The 17,921-nt window shown below is 48.8% G+C and overlaps 1 protein-coding gene across 1 annotated transcript in view; it reads right to left on the bottom strand.

Annotated features, from left to right (window-relative positions):
- SCARA5 (scavenger receptor class A member 5) overlaps window positions 1-17,921 on the bottom strand; it is an 88,776-nt gene that overhangs the window by 22,528 nt on the left and 48,327 nt on the right. Inside the window, exons 3-5 of the mRNA XM_006906248.1 lie at window positions 11,835-12,509; window positions 2,723-2,803; window positions 388-486 (exon numbers count right to left, since the gene is read on the bottom strand). Of these exons, the coding sequence (XP_006906310.1) occupies window positions 388-486; window positions 2,723-2,803; window positions 11,835-12,509 (855 nt within the window). The remainder of the gene's footprint in view (window positions 1-387; window positions 487-2,722; window positions 2,804-11,834; window positions 12,510-17,921) is intronic.

Below are 17,921 nucleotides of genomic sequence, written 5' to 3'. Positions count from 1 at the left end.
CCTGTGAGGAATCTGGCAGTGCTGGAGAGGAGGTGGCTGTCCCAGGTCTGCAGCCTCTGGGTCTCTCCTGCGGGCCCACTTTCCTGGCGTGGCTTCCTCTGAGCTGCAGCCAGTAGTAATCCTGGTTCTCCCTTGCATTTCTATAACACTTTAGAGTTTACAAAGTGTTTTTACAGATGCGTATCCCATTTAATCCTCATGACAGTCCTGTGAAATATGGTATCATAAGGATTTCTAGTTTTGGGATGAAGAAAGTTGTGTCTAATGATGAGATTAAGTGCCTTGCTCGAGGCCACTTAGCCCGTCAGGGGCAGCCAGAAATCGAAGCCGGTCCACTCACTCCAATGCCCAGGCTGGTGAGCAGGGGTGCTCAGAGACGATTATTACCTTTGAAGCCACGCATGCCCATTGTTCCTGTGGCTCCCGGCTTCCCATCATCGCCCTTGGGGCCGGGCAGTCCTGGGGTTCCTCTCTCCCCTGGAAGACCTGGGGAGACAAGAGACAAACTGGAGAGCCTCAGACTCAGAACTGGAAGGACGCTTAGAGGTCATCGTCTGGCTCAGCAGTTGACCTCAACCATGTGCCTCCCCTTGCCTGCCTCTGCTTCCTGGTTCTCTCGGGTAATTTAAAGATGCTACAAAAGCAGTGTTTCAAAGGTCAATACAAACCTTCCCCATCAGCACCTTTTATCTAGTTCAGTTAGGCCCTTACCCCTGAAAGACCTAATTCTATTGTGAGTGATGGTGCTGGTGCCAACTCCATTTAGGAGATGTCCCTTTACCTCCAGCTGTGCTGGAGATTTAGGTTTGCAAACTTTTTTTTCGGAGCATTTTCTAAGTGCCGGGCACTGTTCTGGATGCTTCGTATAAAGTATTTTATCTAAGCCTCACAGTAAACTGAGGTAAATATTATTTCATCTGTGTTACAAGTGAAGAAACTGAGGCTCAGAAATTAAGTAACCTGCCCATCGTCATGCAGCAGAGAGTGTTGGAGGCAGGATCTGAGTCTTTTTGAATTAAAAGACCCCCGTCGGTCAGCTTCATCTCACGCTGATTAAAAGAGCTTACTGGGACTCAAGGTGGGAGGAAGATGAAATAGCTTCCCGTCGTATTTAGGAAAAAAATCAAAAAGATCCTTTTCTTGTAAACACCAGGAAGTCTAGGGATGGGAATCATAGACTAGAGGGAGGGAGAAAGTCAGTAAATGAGATGGACGCCCTGCTACCAGATCAGACCCCAGGGCTCCGACCATGAGGCCCCATTGCTGCCCCCGTTCCACCCTCGCCCCCGCGTGTCACCAGGGAGAGCCAGAATCAACAAATGTGACAGGCCTGGGCCCCCAAGCTCCTGACCTAAAGCAGAGCAGCTTTAATTAATTATTAATTGTTCTTTCCTGCTGTGGTTGTTAGCTGGTTTTCTTTGGGCTTTTGCTGTGACAGGGAGAAACCATCTCCTACTAATCATTCCTCCAGAGGACAGGTGGCCCTAAGAGGGTGGCGGGACCTCAGAGAAGGGCTTAATTTCTTTTTTTCCTTCCTAACACAATGTTCCTAGGTCCAACGGCCCGGTTGCCTCAGAATCGTGGATCTAATGCAGGATGTGCCCAGAGCTCCCCATCCTATAATTTACTAAGGCAGAAAAAGGGATTCCACGGCACAGACAACCCTTGGGCATTCTCAATTTTGAGTAGGGAGCTTTCCCGGGGAGCAGGAGGCCAGGAGTGGAGGCCAGCCATGGGCTCTAACTCTGCCAGCCTCTACTTCCTCTCCTGTCTGCAGTCTCCTTAGAGATTTAGGAAGGAGATGGTTTGGAGGTATGACTCCTGATATAAATGAGCAGACACCGTTTCCCTGATAAACTTCGCCTTGTCTTACAATATTCAGAAGACTTTACACTTTCCTAGAAAAATGTTCCTTACAGTAGAGGCTCAGGAATGGACAGAACGGGATGCAAAGTTTGACAAAGTAATGGAACAGGAACTTCCCAGACAAGAAGTCTAAGAAAAACCTAACAGTAGTTTCCCAGGTAATGTCATTTCACTCAATGTCGGCGTTTTGTTATGATGCTGATGGGATGCCCCTGGAGCTTACCTCTCCTTTATATCTATTAGCCTATGGTAAAACTGGTTTTATTATTCACTGTTTTGCTTCAAGTCACAGAACCTATCAACGTCGTTAAGTAAGGACTTATTGTATCCTTTCCAGAAGCCCCAAAATTACCCTCCCCACCAGCTACTGGATCTTCAGGGCTGTCACTAGTGTGTATAGCAAGATGCGGAGGGAAAGGTGTTTATTGACCTGCACAAGTTCAGCAAGAGGTGGGGGCATCAAGTGCCTGATGATTCAGGAAACACTGAAGGAGGCACAGCATACCTGGAGAGTTGGTCCAGATCGCAGAATACCCTCAATTCCTTCTGAAAGCTCTGGTCACACAGACCCTGACTCCTGCCTTGGGAAGTGGCTTCAGGGAGCTATAAGCCTCTCATGCACTCTTTTCCTTCAGATCCTGGTGTTTTCTAGGAAAAAGTGTTTGCTCCATCCTATTGTTACACCAACAACCTATTAGTCTCTTAACAGAACAGAGCATTCGAGGCTGAGTTGATTGGGCACTTTCCCAGGGAGCCCCACCACCAATACCAATGAGAAAGCAGAGGGTCGGCGATGGATTGGGATCCCTTCCCCTTCCTGGTGTGCCCAGGTCCCTCCTGGAGGTCTCCCTATTACCTCGAAGTCCAGGTAATCCAGGGCTTCCAGGCTCGCCTTCCTTCCCTTCATCACCCTGATCACCTTTGGGGCCCGGTGGTCCTGAAGGGGTTACAAACAGCACCAAGGTTAGAGGGCAGCTTTTTGGAACAAGCCACTTGCAGAGGAAACACAAATCCCTTCTTTGGAGAGGAAGAATCAGCATGATGCTTTAGAAGCATCCAGGGCTCTACCCTGCCCAGTCTTATATGTGTGTGGTGGAGCAATCAGGGAAAGCTTCGTGGAAGAAGTAATATCCAAAGTGAAATCTCAAGGTGGAATAAAAGATGACTAATAAGCAAAAGGAGGGGTAGGAGTGTGTGATGAACTGAATGTCTGTATGTCCTCCAAATGCATGTGTTGAAGCCCTGACCCCTTCGGTGTGCTGGTGGTCCAGATCGCAGAATACCCTCAATTCCTTCTGAAAGCTCTGGTCACACAGACCCTGACTCCTGCCTTGGGAAGTGGCTTCGGTGTGTAGGAGGCGGGGCCTTTGGGAAATGATCAGGGTTAGACGAGGTCACGAGGATGGGGCCCTGATGATGAGATTAGTGCCCTTGTAAGAAGAGCCACCAGAGATTTCTCTGCCTCCTTTCCACCCTCTCACTGGGGAGAATACTTTCTCTGTCAAACGAGGATACAGCAAGAAGGCGGCTGTCTGCAAACCAGGAAGAGGCCTCTCACCAGAGCCCAACCATGCCAGAACCCTGATCTCAGACTGCCAGCCTCCACAACTGTGAGAAAGAAATGTCTGCTGTTTAAGTTACCCAGTTTGTGGTAGGTTGTAGCAGCCTGAATAGACTGAGACCGAGCAGAAGGGGCTAGTTCCAGGCAGAGTGAACAGTCCCTATAAGAGCTTAACGAAAGAGATATATGAGCCATGATGGGATTAGAAGCTGGGATAAGAAGGATGAGAAAGCAGAGGTCCTGAAGGCCTGGCCTGAGTGCTGGACTTGACCCTGAGGGCACCAGGCCCCATGGGGGCGGGGTGGGGGGCTGAGAGAAGTGCATGATCAGATGTGCACACAAGGAAGACCGCTCAGCCCGCGATGTTGGAAAACGGATTGAAACAAGAGGGAGAGCAGAGGCAGCGGGCCAAGGAGAGGCTGCACCCAGGTGAGAGGTGATGAAGCCCTGAGTTAGGAAAGTGGAGGTCGGGAGGGATGTGGGCCGTTGGTTGGAAGGAGAAGACACAGACGTGGCTGAGCATAGGTGAAGGCAGGGGAGGCAGCCAAGATCATCTTCAGAGTTCTGGCCGAAGCACCTGGATGAAAGAGGGGTTTCTAATTGCTCCTGAGTGGGGCTTCCTTTTAGGGCAAGACTTCAGTGTGGCAGGAATTCTAGCGTCTGTTTCAGTCCCTACAACAATACTGGGTGTTGAAGTTACTTGTCTGAGGCCACACAGGCAGCTAGCAAGGGAAGGAGCTGTAGTTCCAACTCAGGGCTGTTTGGCCCTCTGCCTCACTCATCGCCCTAGACATCTTGCCATTTCCAGAATGCAAACTGAACCTTCCCGCCCCCGCGGCCTGCTGTTCCCAGGCTGGTGAGGCAGGGAGGCAACCTGCTATCACCACCTGCCCCCACCCCTCCCAAGGCTGCTCCTTGCCACCTTCTTGGCCAAACCTTCTCTGTTCCATCGTTCCCGCTGAAAGCAGGCACGGCCTGTTCGAACACACGTACTTGGTGCCATTTGACATTTACCTCACACTGCCTTGTCCTGTAGTCATAAGTGTATGCGCGCTCTTTTTCCTAACAAATTGCCAGCTCCCTGAGACAGGACTACATCCTCGACATCCCTGTTCCAGCGGTGAAGATTCAGACTCTAAGCTCTCCACGGCTGCTGCTTTGCGAGAGAAAAGGAGGACCAAGGAAAATGCACTGGGTTGAAGAGCATCCCCTCCAAACGCACGTCCACCCAGAACCTCAGAATATGGCCTTTTTGGAAACAGGGTTTTTGCAGATGTCATCAGTTAACATAAGGTCAAACTGGAGTCGAGTGGGCCCTGACCCAATGACTAGTATTTGTTATTAGAAGCAAAAACACTGATAGCCACATGGGGAGAATGCCATGTGATGATGGAGACAGATACTGGAGTGATATATCTACAAGCCAAGGAACACCAAGGGTTCTTGCAACATCAGAAGTTTGTAAGAGGCCAAGTAGGATCCTCAAGCTTTTGAAGGGAGTATGGCCCTGGGCCCCCTTTGATTTCAGACCTCCGGCCTCCAGAACTATGAGAAAATTGCTGTTGTTTTAAGCCTTCGAGCTCGTGGTCCTTTTGTTATGGGAGCCCTAGGGAAACCAAAACATGTATACCCACAGCATAGCAGTAATGTCTTGCACAATAAATATTTGATGAATGAATGAGTCTATGAGATCAGAGGGTGTTAATACATACAAAACAACCAGGAGGCCAAGATCAGGATGTACTGATACATTCCAAAAGTTGGCACTCTCCTCAGACCCTAACCAAAGTTGACAGCTGTTTAATAATTCAATGGCACATGCACAGAGAAAAAGTAATCAACAATTTTAACATGCACAAGTTACACGAATCATTTAAGGAGGACTGGGTTTTGGAGCCAGCTTCCTCTTTTCTGTAAAGAAAAGCCAAGTCAGACTGGCCATATTGATCTCAGTTTTCAGGTGACAGGGTTGGGGCAAAGAACCTGTTTGCAACACACCTAAGATTATACAGCAAAGGAAAGACATAGCGAAGAAGCAAATGAGCTTCCCATTCTCGCAATCTCCTGGCCAGGTTAAAGCTCCAGAAAGGGAATTGAGAGAGGTACCTGGATCTCTGCACTGCTTGAGCTGCCACTGGGCTGGACCTCTGTCCCCCAGTACACCCCACCACTTTTCACTCTCCTTTGCCCACTCCACCCCTCTCCTTGTGGAACACAGGGCTCCAGAAATTGAGCTGGTTAAGTATGCAATCGATCAAACTCTCCAATTTGTTCTACTGGTTCTGATGCGGACGTGACTCAAGGTATGGATCTTCCCAAGAGTAATTCTCACAAGGGGAGGATGCTGCCCAGGGGAATGACCCTGAGGGTGGGGCATCTGGGTGGCAGCTATCATTCGGAAGGTGGGAGTTGAGTATGGATATGGAGCATCTTAAGTTCATGTCCTGGTTCTATAAAAATCTAAGTATAAAAATTCCTTTCCTGGGCATTTATAGTGAGAAGTAAGTGGATTAAAAAACATAGTGGATATAAAGGGCCTTGGTAACGTTCGAGTAGCAAGGTCATCCTTGAACATCTGTAGCCCACTTTGTATAACACTTCATTAGAACTTTTAGACGACTGTGTATGAGGGTTCTAAGTTGCACCTGAAATCACCCTGCCAAGCTTGGCTGGGTCATTCAGGGAGAGTCAGGTCTGAAGAACATCCTATACGTGGACATAGTTTTTAAGACACAAATAAATGGTAAGTGAAGGCCTTTACTAGAGATTATTGGGAAAAGGTTGGGGTGGGTAGTAAAGGTGGGTGCAGGTTTCTGAACCTTGCTCAGCAGACTCAGAGGAACCTAACATGGGGCCAGTGTTAGTTTCGCGGGGCCAGGATGCCTGGAGCTCTCAGGACCAAGCGTGTCTTCAGATCATTGCTGTCCGTGGGTAACGCATTCCCGGGGCCTGACTTTTTATCATTCTCTCTGGAATCCAGGCTGAAAATCTCAAGCTTGCTTTGCGACTCCTCCCTTTCCTTTGCCCTCCTCACCCTGTCACTCTTCAAGGCTTGTCATTGAGGCAATTCCTGTGTCACGTCTCTACCTCCTTCCTCACTGCCACCGAGCACATCGAGGTCCTCCTGGCCTCGCTCCCAGCCTTTGGCACCTGCTTGTCTCCAGTCTCTCTCTCCGACCCATTCTGAGCACTGTTGTTGTTTGATCTCATCAGAATCAAATGAACTCAGAGCCCTCAGAGGCCCCCCACAGGACGATGTGCTATGGTCCCCTCTGCTGGAGACCCCTGCAGGTCATTCCCAAGTGATCCCTTCTTCTGCAAACTTACAGTGGGATGCTTCTGGGCACAAACTCTCTTTTGCCTCAGCAAAAACAGTCTCCTCGTGATGACCCCAAATCCTCTCCTTTCCAAGAATCCCTGCCCTCTTAGCCCATGGGCTCACCTTCATGTGCACCCTTCTGATCTCTTAGGGCACCAGGGCAGAGCCCCCAAATCTCAGAGCTGGAAGGAGCCTCAGGCATCACTGTGCATGAACTCCGCATGCAGTGGGGGATGCCCCTGACTCTGATCGGGCCACCTGTGCCCACTTGTGGGACACTGTCACTCACCCTGGATTGTGGTCCCCAAGGAGATTAGTCCCTCTGTGGGGCTGGAGGCACCCACTCTGTGGCCCTGTGCTTCACACGGTACCTGGTACACAGTAGAGACTCAAAGAATGGTTTCTGGGCAGTCATAGAGGCCATTGCGGTATCAGTGGTCCCAGGGGTATCTAGACAAGCTTTTTAACTTTTCAACTTCGTACACTGTTACTTTCTCATCTTTTCTAGCACTGGAGCAGGTCAGAGAATGGAGGTGGGCTTGGACACAGGGGAGCAGGGTCTATTTCTCCTCCATCATGAAAATAGCCCCAGAGTCCCCTCTACTGTGCTTTTGGTCCAGGGTGCCAGCTACTCCTTCCTAACTGCTTCTCAGAGAGGGCCTGGGGAATGGGACCCCTGCGCCTGGGGTCCCCTCTGAGAGCCCGTCCACCAGTCTCGCCTACTGCCCCACATTGCCCCTGGGGCAGTTCTGCCCTCACCCAGGCTGCTCATGAGCTGTTCCAGCTGGAAGCATCTCCAGAACAGAACAATCTTTGGGAGAAACACCAGGATTCTTCTGGGAATCAGCGCACAGGGAGGGAAAAGCAACCCACTCTCCCTTCCCGGATCCTGGAACTAGAGATGGGGTGGGGGACTCGCGCGTGCCAGAATCTGGCCAGTGACCTGCCAAGAACAAATTCCCTTGACAGCTGATTAAGTGGGCCTGGCGCCAGCAAAAAGTGACCAAAATCAGAATGTAAACACCACCCCCAGAACCATGCTAATCCCTGGGGTGGCTGACAGAGGTGGAGTCCCTTCAGTAATGACTCGAGTTCTGTTTCCTTGATGTCACTGGGGCACTGGATGCTCAGTGCTGTTACCTTTACACTCTCGTGAGCTCTGCCACTTCCCTCATTCCTGGCAGCCTCTCCACCACCCTGAGCATGTGCGTGGGGCAGGGACTGTCAGCCCCATCTCACCACGGAGGAAACTTGGGCCCAGAAGTTTGGTGGGAAGGCTGGGTGCGATGACTCATTTTCACAGCATACTCTACACTTCCCGGCAGAATCAGACGTGGAAGGTGAAACAACTTAGTGCCATACAACCCGCCCAGAAAGTCGCCCCCCAGCCCATGCTTCCCAATCCTTGGCAGAAGAGAAACACTATTGACATGTTGCTCTGATCAGAGACACTCAACACCTCCGACATATTCTTATTCACAAGAAGCCAAAGTTTCACAGTTTGAGCCTGGAATCCAGGGCTCCACAACGTCACACCATCCCTTCATAAATACTTGTTGAACCGGGCTCTCTAATCTACTAGATGGTGTTCTTTTTCTCGAAAAAGCAGCCCATGGATAAATTTGCTTTGCCAACTTGTTTTCCTGAATCGAGAGATGTGTTTCCTAGTCCCAGCTGGGCCACTGGCTCCAGATTTGACTTGGGGACGACATTTCCCTCTCTGGGCCTCAGGGTCCCCCACGACAAAACAAGAGGAGAGAACTAGGTGATTTAAGAGACCCGTTATCACTCTAGCTCTATGATTTTATAAAACAACCAACTCGCAAACAGAGCCATCTGAATATGCCTGCAGAGTTCTGCCTTCAGGTCCTTGCTTACACCTCCCCCTTCCAGGTGCACCTCCCTTCTCGGGTTATCGTTCCTTCTCGTTGATTCTTTCCCCCTCCAGTTCCTTTTCCCCCCCTGGTACGCCTCCTCTTTCGGATCATCTAAGTTCTCTGCTGCTTGCAAAGCCACAGATTTCAACAGACCTGATTCATGCTGAAAACCCAAAGCAGAAAACAGAAAGTATTGCTGTTGAATGTACACAAAGGACAAACCGGAGACAAAAATTCATAGAAAACTGTATAACAAAGCGAGAGAATGAAAACCATTTGGGGCCAAGCTCAAGAATAACATAAATAAGCTCCTACTTGAAAAATACATAGTTAAGTATTTGTGGATTCTGAGTCAGGAAAGGGCAGTGTGTGTGTGTGTGTGTGTGTGTGTGTGTGCGCGCGCGCGCGTGCGTGCGTGTGTGTGTGTAAAGACTAAGAGAGGAAACAGACAAAGTTAGGGCAGAACAGCCACTCTAGGCAGCAGTATATAAATGTGTGGGAGCTTATCTGGTAAAACATTCCATATTCAAAAGCCAGAGTAGAGCTTTGTCTCGTTAAAGTTGAATGGTAATTACATTCAGACATGCCAAACTCAATTCTCTTTGATCATACCAACTGGGACCCTGGCAACCATGAGACTGGGAGGTGGGGAGAGCCTGTGAGGGACGACCCCGCAAATACAGGAACAGAGCCCAGGGGACCATGCTCCCTTCTCTCTTCATTGCTCATAGCTGGTTTCTCTCCACTGGAAAGCAGGATGGTCAATGACAAAAACATCGTTTTTGAGCCAGAAAGACCCGCTTTCAGATCTTGGCTTTGCCACTTGCCAATTGCACAAGAAACAGTAAAAAAGTTATTCAAGTTTCTCATCTATAAAATGGGGACAATAATACCTTCTTGCAGGATGTGACGATGAGCGATCTTCAATGCGTTTGAGAATTAGAAAATTAATGAAAATATAGAGAATTAATGTTGAGAAAATGTCTGGCTCATAGTAGGTCAAGATTCGGTGTAGCTGCCACTCTACTAAGTACCTGCTATGGGCAGGGGAGGTCAAAAAAAAAAAAAAAAAGAGAAGATGGGAAAAGCTAAGATCCCAGTGGTATGGATTTGAAAGAAGAAATTCTATCTCTAGCCCTTCTTTGATTTCTGAGAGGTGAAATCCAAAATGACTCAGGACAAGAAAACCAATCACCTGACTGCTCAGGTTGAAGATTTAATGGTCGCTCCACAAATATTCATTGAGTCCCAGTTATGTGTATTGCCCTGTTGGTGCTGGAGGACACAGGGATGGACAGATGGGGGTGGACCATGATGTAATAGAATGAGCACTGGGCGTTGGGCTAAAAGTCTGGCTTGGTCATTGAATTGTACACTTGAATGGGTGAATCTTAAAGCATGTAAATTATGCCTAATTAAAGCTGTTGAAAACAAAAGTCCTGGGTCAGATCATTACCAGCTGTGCAGCCTTGAATAAATCAGCCATTTCCTTCTGGAGCCTCAGTTGTTTTTCTGCAGGAATCCTACCCCACCCTCAGTAATGAAACCTGCCTTCCACCAGCCTCACAGCTGGTCATGGGGACCCACTTTCAAGTAAAACAATATACCCAAAAGCACTCTGTGAACTGGCAAATGCTATGCAAATGGAAGGCCCCATCACTACTGTTTTACATTTTGATCAATGTACACGCTCAGAGGAGGGAGACTTGGGTGAGCGAAGGAGGCCAGCATGGTTCTTGGAGGAGGTGGGTTGGAGTGAGATCTAAAGGATCAGTGGGATTTGGATGACGTGGAGCAAGAGAAGAAGGACGCACAACTGGAGGAAAGCTACAGCAGTGGGAAAGGCGGGCTGTGTCTCTGGGGCAGTGACGAGACGTGTCCCACTAGACTGGATGCTTCACACAGTACAGGGGGTGCAAGCTGGCCATCTATGGACCATCTATGGCCCCCAGATGTGTTGTATTTGGCCCACAAGGGTTAAGCAATTAAAATTTTCTAAAACATTCCATGTTTCTGGTTTCTCTTGAAAAATGGGAAGACCTTGTCAATGCCAGTCTGGCCAAAATGGGCTGGACTTGCCATTGCCTCTACTATTCCCCCAACACCGAGGTCACTTTACTCACTGATACTGCTCCACTGGCCTCTGCAGACAGTTCTGTTTGTAACCCCTGTATTCGAGGAACAGTCGGAGAAGGCAGGAAAGACAGGCTGGGGCCAGGTATGCGATGGAAGGCACACCAGCTCTGAGATCGGAAAATCCTAGGTCCACTTCTGGCTCCATCACTTCCTACCTGCGACTGCAAAGCAGCTTCCTGCATCTCAGTGCACTTGTTTTTAAATGACATCATATAAGATACTCTTGGCATCACACCTGACAGAGGTGGTGTTCAGAATGGTGTTATTATTATTGTCTACTGTTAGGCTAAGGAGCTTTTCATAAATTCGGCAGAACCCGAGAAGCCATGGTGGGTTCTGAGCCAGGGAGGTGATGCGGGAAAAGAAAACTTCCTGAAAGGTGCCTATGACAAAGATGTGCAGGGTGGAGGGCAACGGGAAGGCATGGGGGAGGGGACGACTCAGACAGAAGTAGAAGACAGGGAAGTGGTTTTCAAGGCTATAATACCCATGGCCCCCAAGCAAGAGTACAAATGGAGGCCTGCACATGTTTTGCCGTTATATTTAAGAGTTATCTATACAGCTGACAAATCGTTAAATAAAATATGTTCTTTTACCTGGATGAATACAGCTTCATAAAAGCCTGGAAGGCCAGGTTCGGATCTGGAATGCCAACTCCTTGTAGTTCTATCCAGTGGAACACTATGGCACTGCGCGGGCACCTCCCTGGTCCTGGGCTGAGCCTGCAGCCTGACCCTCTGCTCTTCCTCCCAGCCCCATCCTCTTAGAGGCCTCAACTGGCACATTCGAGCTCTGACTGCTCAGTCCTCCATCAACCAGCCTTGGCCATTCTCATGCACTGAGCGCACTCTTTGGGGGTGGGGGTGCACAGGCACATGTGCAGCCCTGGAAATGGGCACAGGACATTTGGGTGGAAAATCCCAGGGTCCTGTAGGGCAAAACTTAATCAAGGAGATATGGGCCCCCAGTGTCAAGTCAGCTTGGGGAGCTAGGGGGACTCCTCGGCCCTTGGGGAGGGTGCACGAGAAGAGGGCCTGAGCGGGAAGGGCCCAGCTAGGCCCTGTGGGCTCCCTACCTTTGGCGAGGGAGATGTTCCTCAGAGCGATGGAGTGCTCCCAGTCCTTGAGGCGCAGGTCCTCCGTGATGGTGTTGAGCATGGCCAGCTCCTGCTTGAGCTGCAGCTCCATGCCCATGTGCACCAGGCGCATGCGGCGTGTGTCCTCGCTGGCGTTGGTCACCAGCACCTGCAGGTCCTGCAGCCGCGTGCTGTGGAGGGCCACGTCGTAGGACAGGCTGTAGTTGAGGCCGCGCAGGGCGCCGCCCACGTCCGCCAGCTCCTCGCCCAGCACGTCCACCCTGCGCGCTAGCCCGTCGAGAAGGCCGGCATGGCGCCGCAGCAGCAGCTGACTGCGGTTGCTCTCCACCTGCAGCTGGTAGAGCTCTAGCTGCACTGCATCGCTCTGCAGGCTGGTGCGGTCGCGCAGCAGGGCCACCGCCTGCTCTGTCTGCGCCGCCTGCGCCTGCAGCCCCCACAGCGCACCCTCCAGCCGCTGCACCGCGCCTGCCAGCGCCAGCAGCGAGTCCGACTGGTTCTGCAGCGCGTCCTGCACCTTCCACACCTGCTCTGTCAGGTCCGCCTGCAGCGGAGCCTGCAGCAGCCGCAGCTGCAAGTCCCGGAAGCTCTCGTTCAGCCGGTTCACGTTTCGAGTCAGCGCCTTCAGGTCTTCGGGCGAGCTCCGGGGCTTGGACACTGCAGAGGAGGAGAGGGAGAGATGAGCGCCACTGGGGCGTTCCCCGGGTCGCGAGAGGCAGGCCCAGCCAGAGCCCGGAATACAGTAGGTGCTCAATAAATGATAAATGAAGGGAAAGCAGAGGTGGCTATGGTTGAGTGCCAAGTACTGTGCTAAGTCAACGGTCCCCAAACTTGTCTGCCCATTAGAATCACCTGGCCAGGCACCCCACCTGCAGAAATTGTAATTGAATTGGTCTGGGTGTGACCTGGGCTTTGGACTTTTTTAGAAGAGCCTGAAATAATTCCAAGGTGCAGACTAGTTTGGGAACCACTATACTCATCTAACCATTATGTATGAGGTTGATCCATATGAAATGGCCACTTCTTTGTGCTCAGCCTATGATACTGTGTGTTGTTGAGAGGTCAAGTAGAGGAGGAAAGTACCAGTATTGTCTCCATTCACGCTTAGAGCCGTTGAGGTGGCCCAAGGTAGCCCAGCAAGTAAGTCGTGGAGCCAGAGGGCTTGCTTGCTCCAGAACCCAGGTGCTTCCCCACAAGTCTGCTCCAGAACTGGTTGAAGGAACCATGCCTGCAGCAGACTCAGCATCAAGGCAACACTATTTCCTGGGACTCCTGAGCTCAGAGTCCCTTTCCCTCCTACTCATCTGCTGTGGCAAGGGCCTGTCTGGATGGACGTACACACTTTCATGTTGGTACCCTCCCTTCTCCGCCTCCTCCAACCCTTCTGGATCCCCTATTTCCCTCTTCACACAAACAACCCATCTCAGTGACTCCCTCCCCCCACCCTTTCCTCTTGGGGAGGTTCCTTTTCTTGGTTATAAGCAGCTATTTCACAATGCGAAGGGGAGGTATGTGCATCTTAAGCATTAGAATCTGGCATCCAGTGTCTCCTGGAAGCTTGCAGGCTGTGCTGACTCAGGTACACTGGCGCTGGGATAGTTAGAGATCCTTGCTGTCTGTTTGCCGTGTGCCGTCCACAGTATCTGCCTCTCTGCTCTGCACACTAGAGCAATGGCAACTGTAGTGGGAGTTGGCGGGAGTGGGAGGAGCAGCGGTGAGGCACGGAGGGAATTCGGCCTTGGAAATCCTGGAATGGAGAGGACCAGGGAACTGAGTACACAGCTTGTTCAACCAATGAGAAAATTTGGATAGAATAGCATTCTTCCAGAATCTCAGTCTGGGAAGGGGAAAAATTGGTTGTGAGGGTGCTTGGGCATGTGAAGGATCAGTTAGCTGTTGCAGTCCTTTGGCAATGCTTCTGGAAGTATAAGCATTTACGGTGGGCACTCTGGAGGTAATAAGTCATTTCGGATTAGATTTAGGGGCTCATTGGGCTAGATGGAGCCTTGGAGCCCCACCTCAACTTCTCCCTCTGCCAGCACTTTTTCTCCAAGAAAATCACACTGCCAGTTGGTAACCCAGCCTCTCCGCCTATACCTGTCTTTCCACCTTCCATTAGTGCTAACTATTGGAGCAGTCTGCATTCTATTCGGACTTGAAATTTTTCTCCCTGTAGTTTCTACCCACTGAGCCTGCCCTCTGGGGTCATGAAGAGCTAGTGAATTTTTTTCCCCCCACAAGACAGCTCTTCAGAATTTCAAAGAGGTATCATGTCCTTGCTCTGCGACACCCTTTCTGGTTTAAAATTTGCTCTCTCAAGACTAGGTTCTCAACCTCCATCGATCTTCTTCTGTACATACTCCAGTGTGTCAATACCCCCCTTAAGTCTAAGTGTGGTTTTCCAAGCTGTGGACAGACTAGGCAAGGTATGGTGGAAGGATCAGTTCCCTGGGCAAGGGATTTATATAAATGTGGCCAAAACTGGACCTCATTTAGCTTCATCTGAGCTTTTCAGACTTCCACCATTGCATTTGGCTCTATACAGTCTTTGGTGAAAAATTTCCCCAATTTACAGATGAAGACACTGAGGCCAGGAGAGTGTAAGAGTTGTAAGTACAAATAAAGGTTCTGGGGAAATGGATCTGTGACCCAAACACAACCCAAGTAACCACTGGAACTGTCTGCTTAAGAAATCACCATAGGCCGAGATTTGATTTTAAAGCCAGCGTGTTTGTCCAGTATTTGATCCAGACTGGTTGACGAGTATTAGAGACAGGGCAGTTGGCAAACAGAAAGTCTGATATTTCAGTGTCAGTCTTTGCTCATGATGTCCATGGGGTTCAAAGAGACACTGTAGCTTATCAGAAGTAGTGAGAATACTCTGAATTTTTGTCAATACTGGTTTTAAAATCGGGATTGTGAGTGACTAAGAGAAACAGTGCAACCTACTTGATTTAAATCACAGGACTGATTCAAGGCTCCATCTGCTCAGGCCTGCCAAAGGCAACACACTGAAGTAGGCAATTTTCCTTTCTCCCACTCTCTTCTAGCCCACATCAGTCCTTCCTTCCCTCTTCAAGTGGTCCCCACACCCGACTGGTGCCCTGCGACCTTGGAGGCCCCTGGCCTTACTCATTGGCCCCCTCATCTCAGAACCTATCAGCTCATAAGCCCTTCTCTCTTTCCAGAAAACGGACTGAAACTTGCCCACATGACAATGGCTGACAATCAGTTACCCCTCCCCAGAAAGTTCATTTGAGTCTTGTATTATGGTTCATTGCACAACCAATATAAACACGAATCCAAATAAAAGAAAGAAAAAATTCTTCCATAATCCCACAACCTCCAACAAAGCACACTGGTTTTCTCTCTCTTTCCATGTTCTAGCTCCACTGATATACGTACCTCATCTTTACAATTTGATTTTTTTAACCTAATATGATTATTTCATAAACATAATCCTATCTTCCTCTTTGTCTTGTATAATTGTAATTTTGATGGCTGTGTGAGAGTCCATCTAGGGGACGTGTTGGAATTTACCCATTCTCTTACTGTTGAGTGTTTTTTTTCAGTTGTGGAAAAGAAGTGCAGAAAGGTCCCTCCTTCTTTTGAAATGTTTTCAAGGCAATGCATTAGCTCAAAGGAATGATGTAGACATTTTAGGTACCCAGGCTAATCAGAACAGAAATTATTTGGAGGATAATACTCTTTGGGCACCAAATTGTGCTGTATAAGCCCAGCTTCCCTTTTTAGGGATCACTTACCCACTCCAGAAGTGAATTATCTCCTTCCAACAGTCACAGTGTGTTCTCAGCCCACACCACCACTACTACCCACCCTCTTCCCCCATTTAATTCTTTCCAGATGCTTGCTGTTCTCAACAGGGAACAATTCTTTTTTGAGTGTGACTCTCTTAATTCATGTTTATGCAAACAGTTCATTTATCTCTCTGCCTGGTATATTTACTTTGAATGTGCTTTAATTATTCTTCAACTTTTATACTTTCACAAAGAGGAAAATAAATCATAGACTAACAATGCTAACTGGCATTTCCCGAATTCTTACTATGTGCCAGGCACTGTCCTAAGTGCTTTCCATATTAATACACTAAATCCCATAACAACCCTATGAAGTAAGTATTATTATTATCCTGATAATCCAAATGAGGAAACTGAGGCACACAGAGGTTAAATAACCCACAAGGTCACACAGCCAGTGAATGGAGGAGACTGACCGGGCCCGGGTAGTTGGGTTCCAGAGCCTCCCAACTCTTAACCACTTTGGGATGTTGCCGAAAGGGTGAAAGGCACAGAACAAACTTTTTAAGAGACACTGATGTGGAATAAGCTAGTTTCCCATCATAAACTAAGGCTGGAGTCAGACTATTTGTCAGGAATCATGTAGAGATTCAAATTTGGATTCTGATTTAGTATTAATGCTGATTGCTAATTAATGTGTTCATGTATAATTTGTAATAATATATAAGTAACATAATAATGTCAGCCTCGGGCTATATCCGGGGCTAGGTGGCTTGCACATACATATCTCCTGCAGCCTCATCTGCATGGCTTTGCCTTCCCACACCTCAGTCCCAAGTTGGCCCCTGGTCCCATAATTGTTCTTTATGTTCATGAAAAAAATAATCACATGCTGGTTAAGTCAAGGTGCTCCAGATATAACTGACCAGGATGCTGTCTTCCCCAAACACATGAGGCACACTGACAGTGCCAGCGTCAGTCGGGAGGAAGAAAGCTAAGCATTCCGTTTGCTGTTTAGTGAAAGAAACCCTTTATCTGTGTATGAAAGTGCACGTTCATTGCCTCACTTAATTTTCAACATAACTAACCTTGGGAGAGAGACAGGGCAAGTACATATTCATAATCTCATTTCAGGATGAAAAGGAGGCTCAGAGAATTCAAGAGATTGCCAGAAGCATAAAATAAGGATGTACTGTGATCATCTGTCCCTTAATCCAGTACTCTGCCCTCTACGCCTATTGCTGAGATAGTCAGTCACATACCAAACTCCCAACTGTATATGGGGAAGCAGGGCAGAAAGTGACATTTATTAAGCACCTACTACTATATGGCAAACTCATCCTAGTCTCCTACTAGAAGTTGCTTCACTTACTCTTCCCCACAACCTTGTGAAGTAGGAATCATTACACCCATTTTCAGATGAAGAAGCTCGAGCCATTGGTAGAGCATGAAAGCAGGCCCTGGAGCATCGGTGAGCACAAACTGAACTGGAGGATGCATGGAGCACATGCTGACTGGTGCCAGCTGACAGCTATGATATACGTATTAGGATGGCCTGGCATAAGCTCAGAGGATAAAAACCCCACCACTATGTTATTACTTTCCCTAGACGTGTGGCTCTGTCCTCTGTGCTCCTGGCACCAGTGTTCCCTTTGGTGGTCCAAGCAGACAAAATCTCTGATTATTCACTGTTAATGACTGCAGAAATGGGATCCAAGATGAATTATAAATCAAAAGGTTCCTATGGAGGAGACTGTACCCAGGATTCCTGTTTCAGTGGCTAGAATATCTGAAGTCATTACCAATGATGTCAGGAAACCCAGCCTTTTGATGAAGCACATGAATCTAATAGAGGAGACTAATTCTTTGTGAATTCACAAGAGGAACCGGGACCTGCTATTTAGACTAACATAGTGCCCAATGCAGAATCTTGTAACCCTGGTAGGTGGTCAAAAAATAGTTGTCAGGTAAATAAGTGAATGACTGAAAATAGAGAGTGTTATGAGGCACTGAAGTGCCTGTATCTCTTCTTGGAAACAGAACTTGAACTAGTGGGGATGGATAGAGCGGCCCTTGGGTCCTGCCTCACACTCTCTCAACTCACCTTCTACTCCAGCCAGGGCTACAAGTGACCAACTTATAGTGGATGTAACCTGGCAAAATATCACTTTATCTACATCTCTGATCTTTTGCTTTCTACCCCCAGGCTTCTGTAACTTCTCAGAATCATGAGACCTACCTGGACCTCATCTGTGCATGGCCTCGACCCTTAGGGAAGCCCAGATCTATGTGGGCAGGAGCCGATGGATCA

This window comes from Pteropus alecto, unplaced genomic scaffold, assembly GCF_000325575.1.
Source record: "Pteropus alecto unplaced genomic scaffold, ASM32557v1 scaffold50, whole genome shotgun sequence".
Classification (NCBI taxonomy): Eukaryota; Metazoa; Chordata; class Mammalia; order Chiroptera; family Pteropodidae; genus Pteropus; species Pteropus alecto.
The sequence above is the reverse complement of the archived record's forward strand: the minus strand, read 5'-3'. Positions and strand labels throughout refer to the sequence as shown.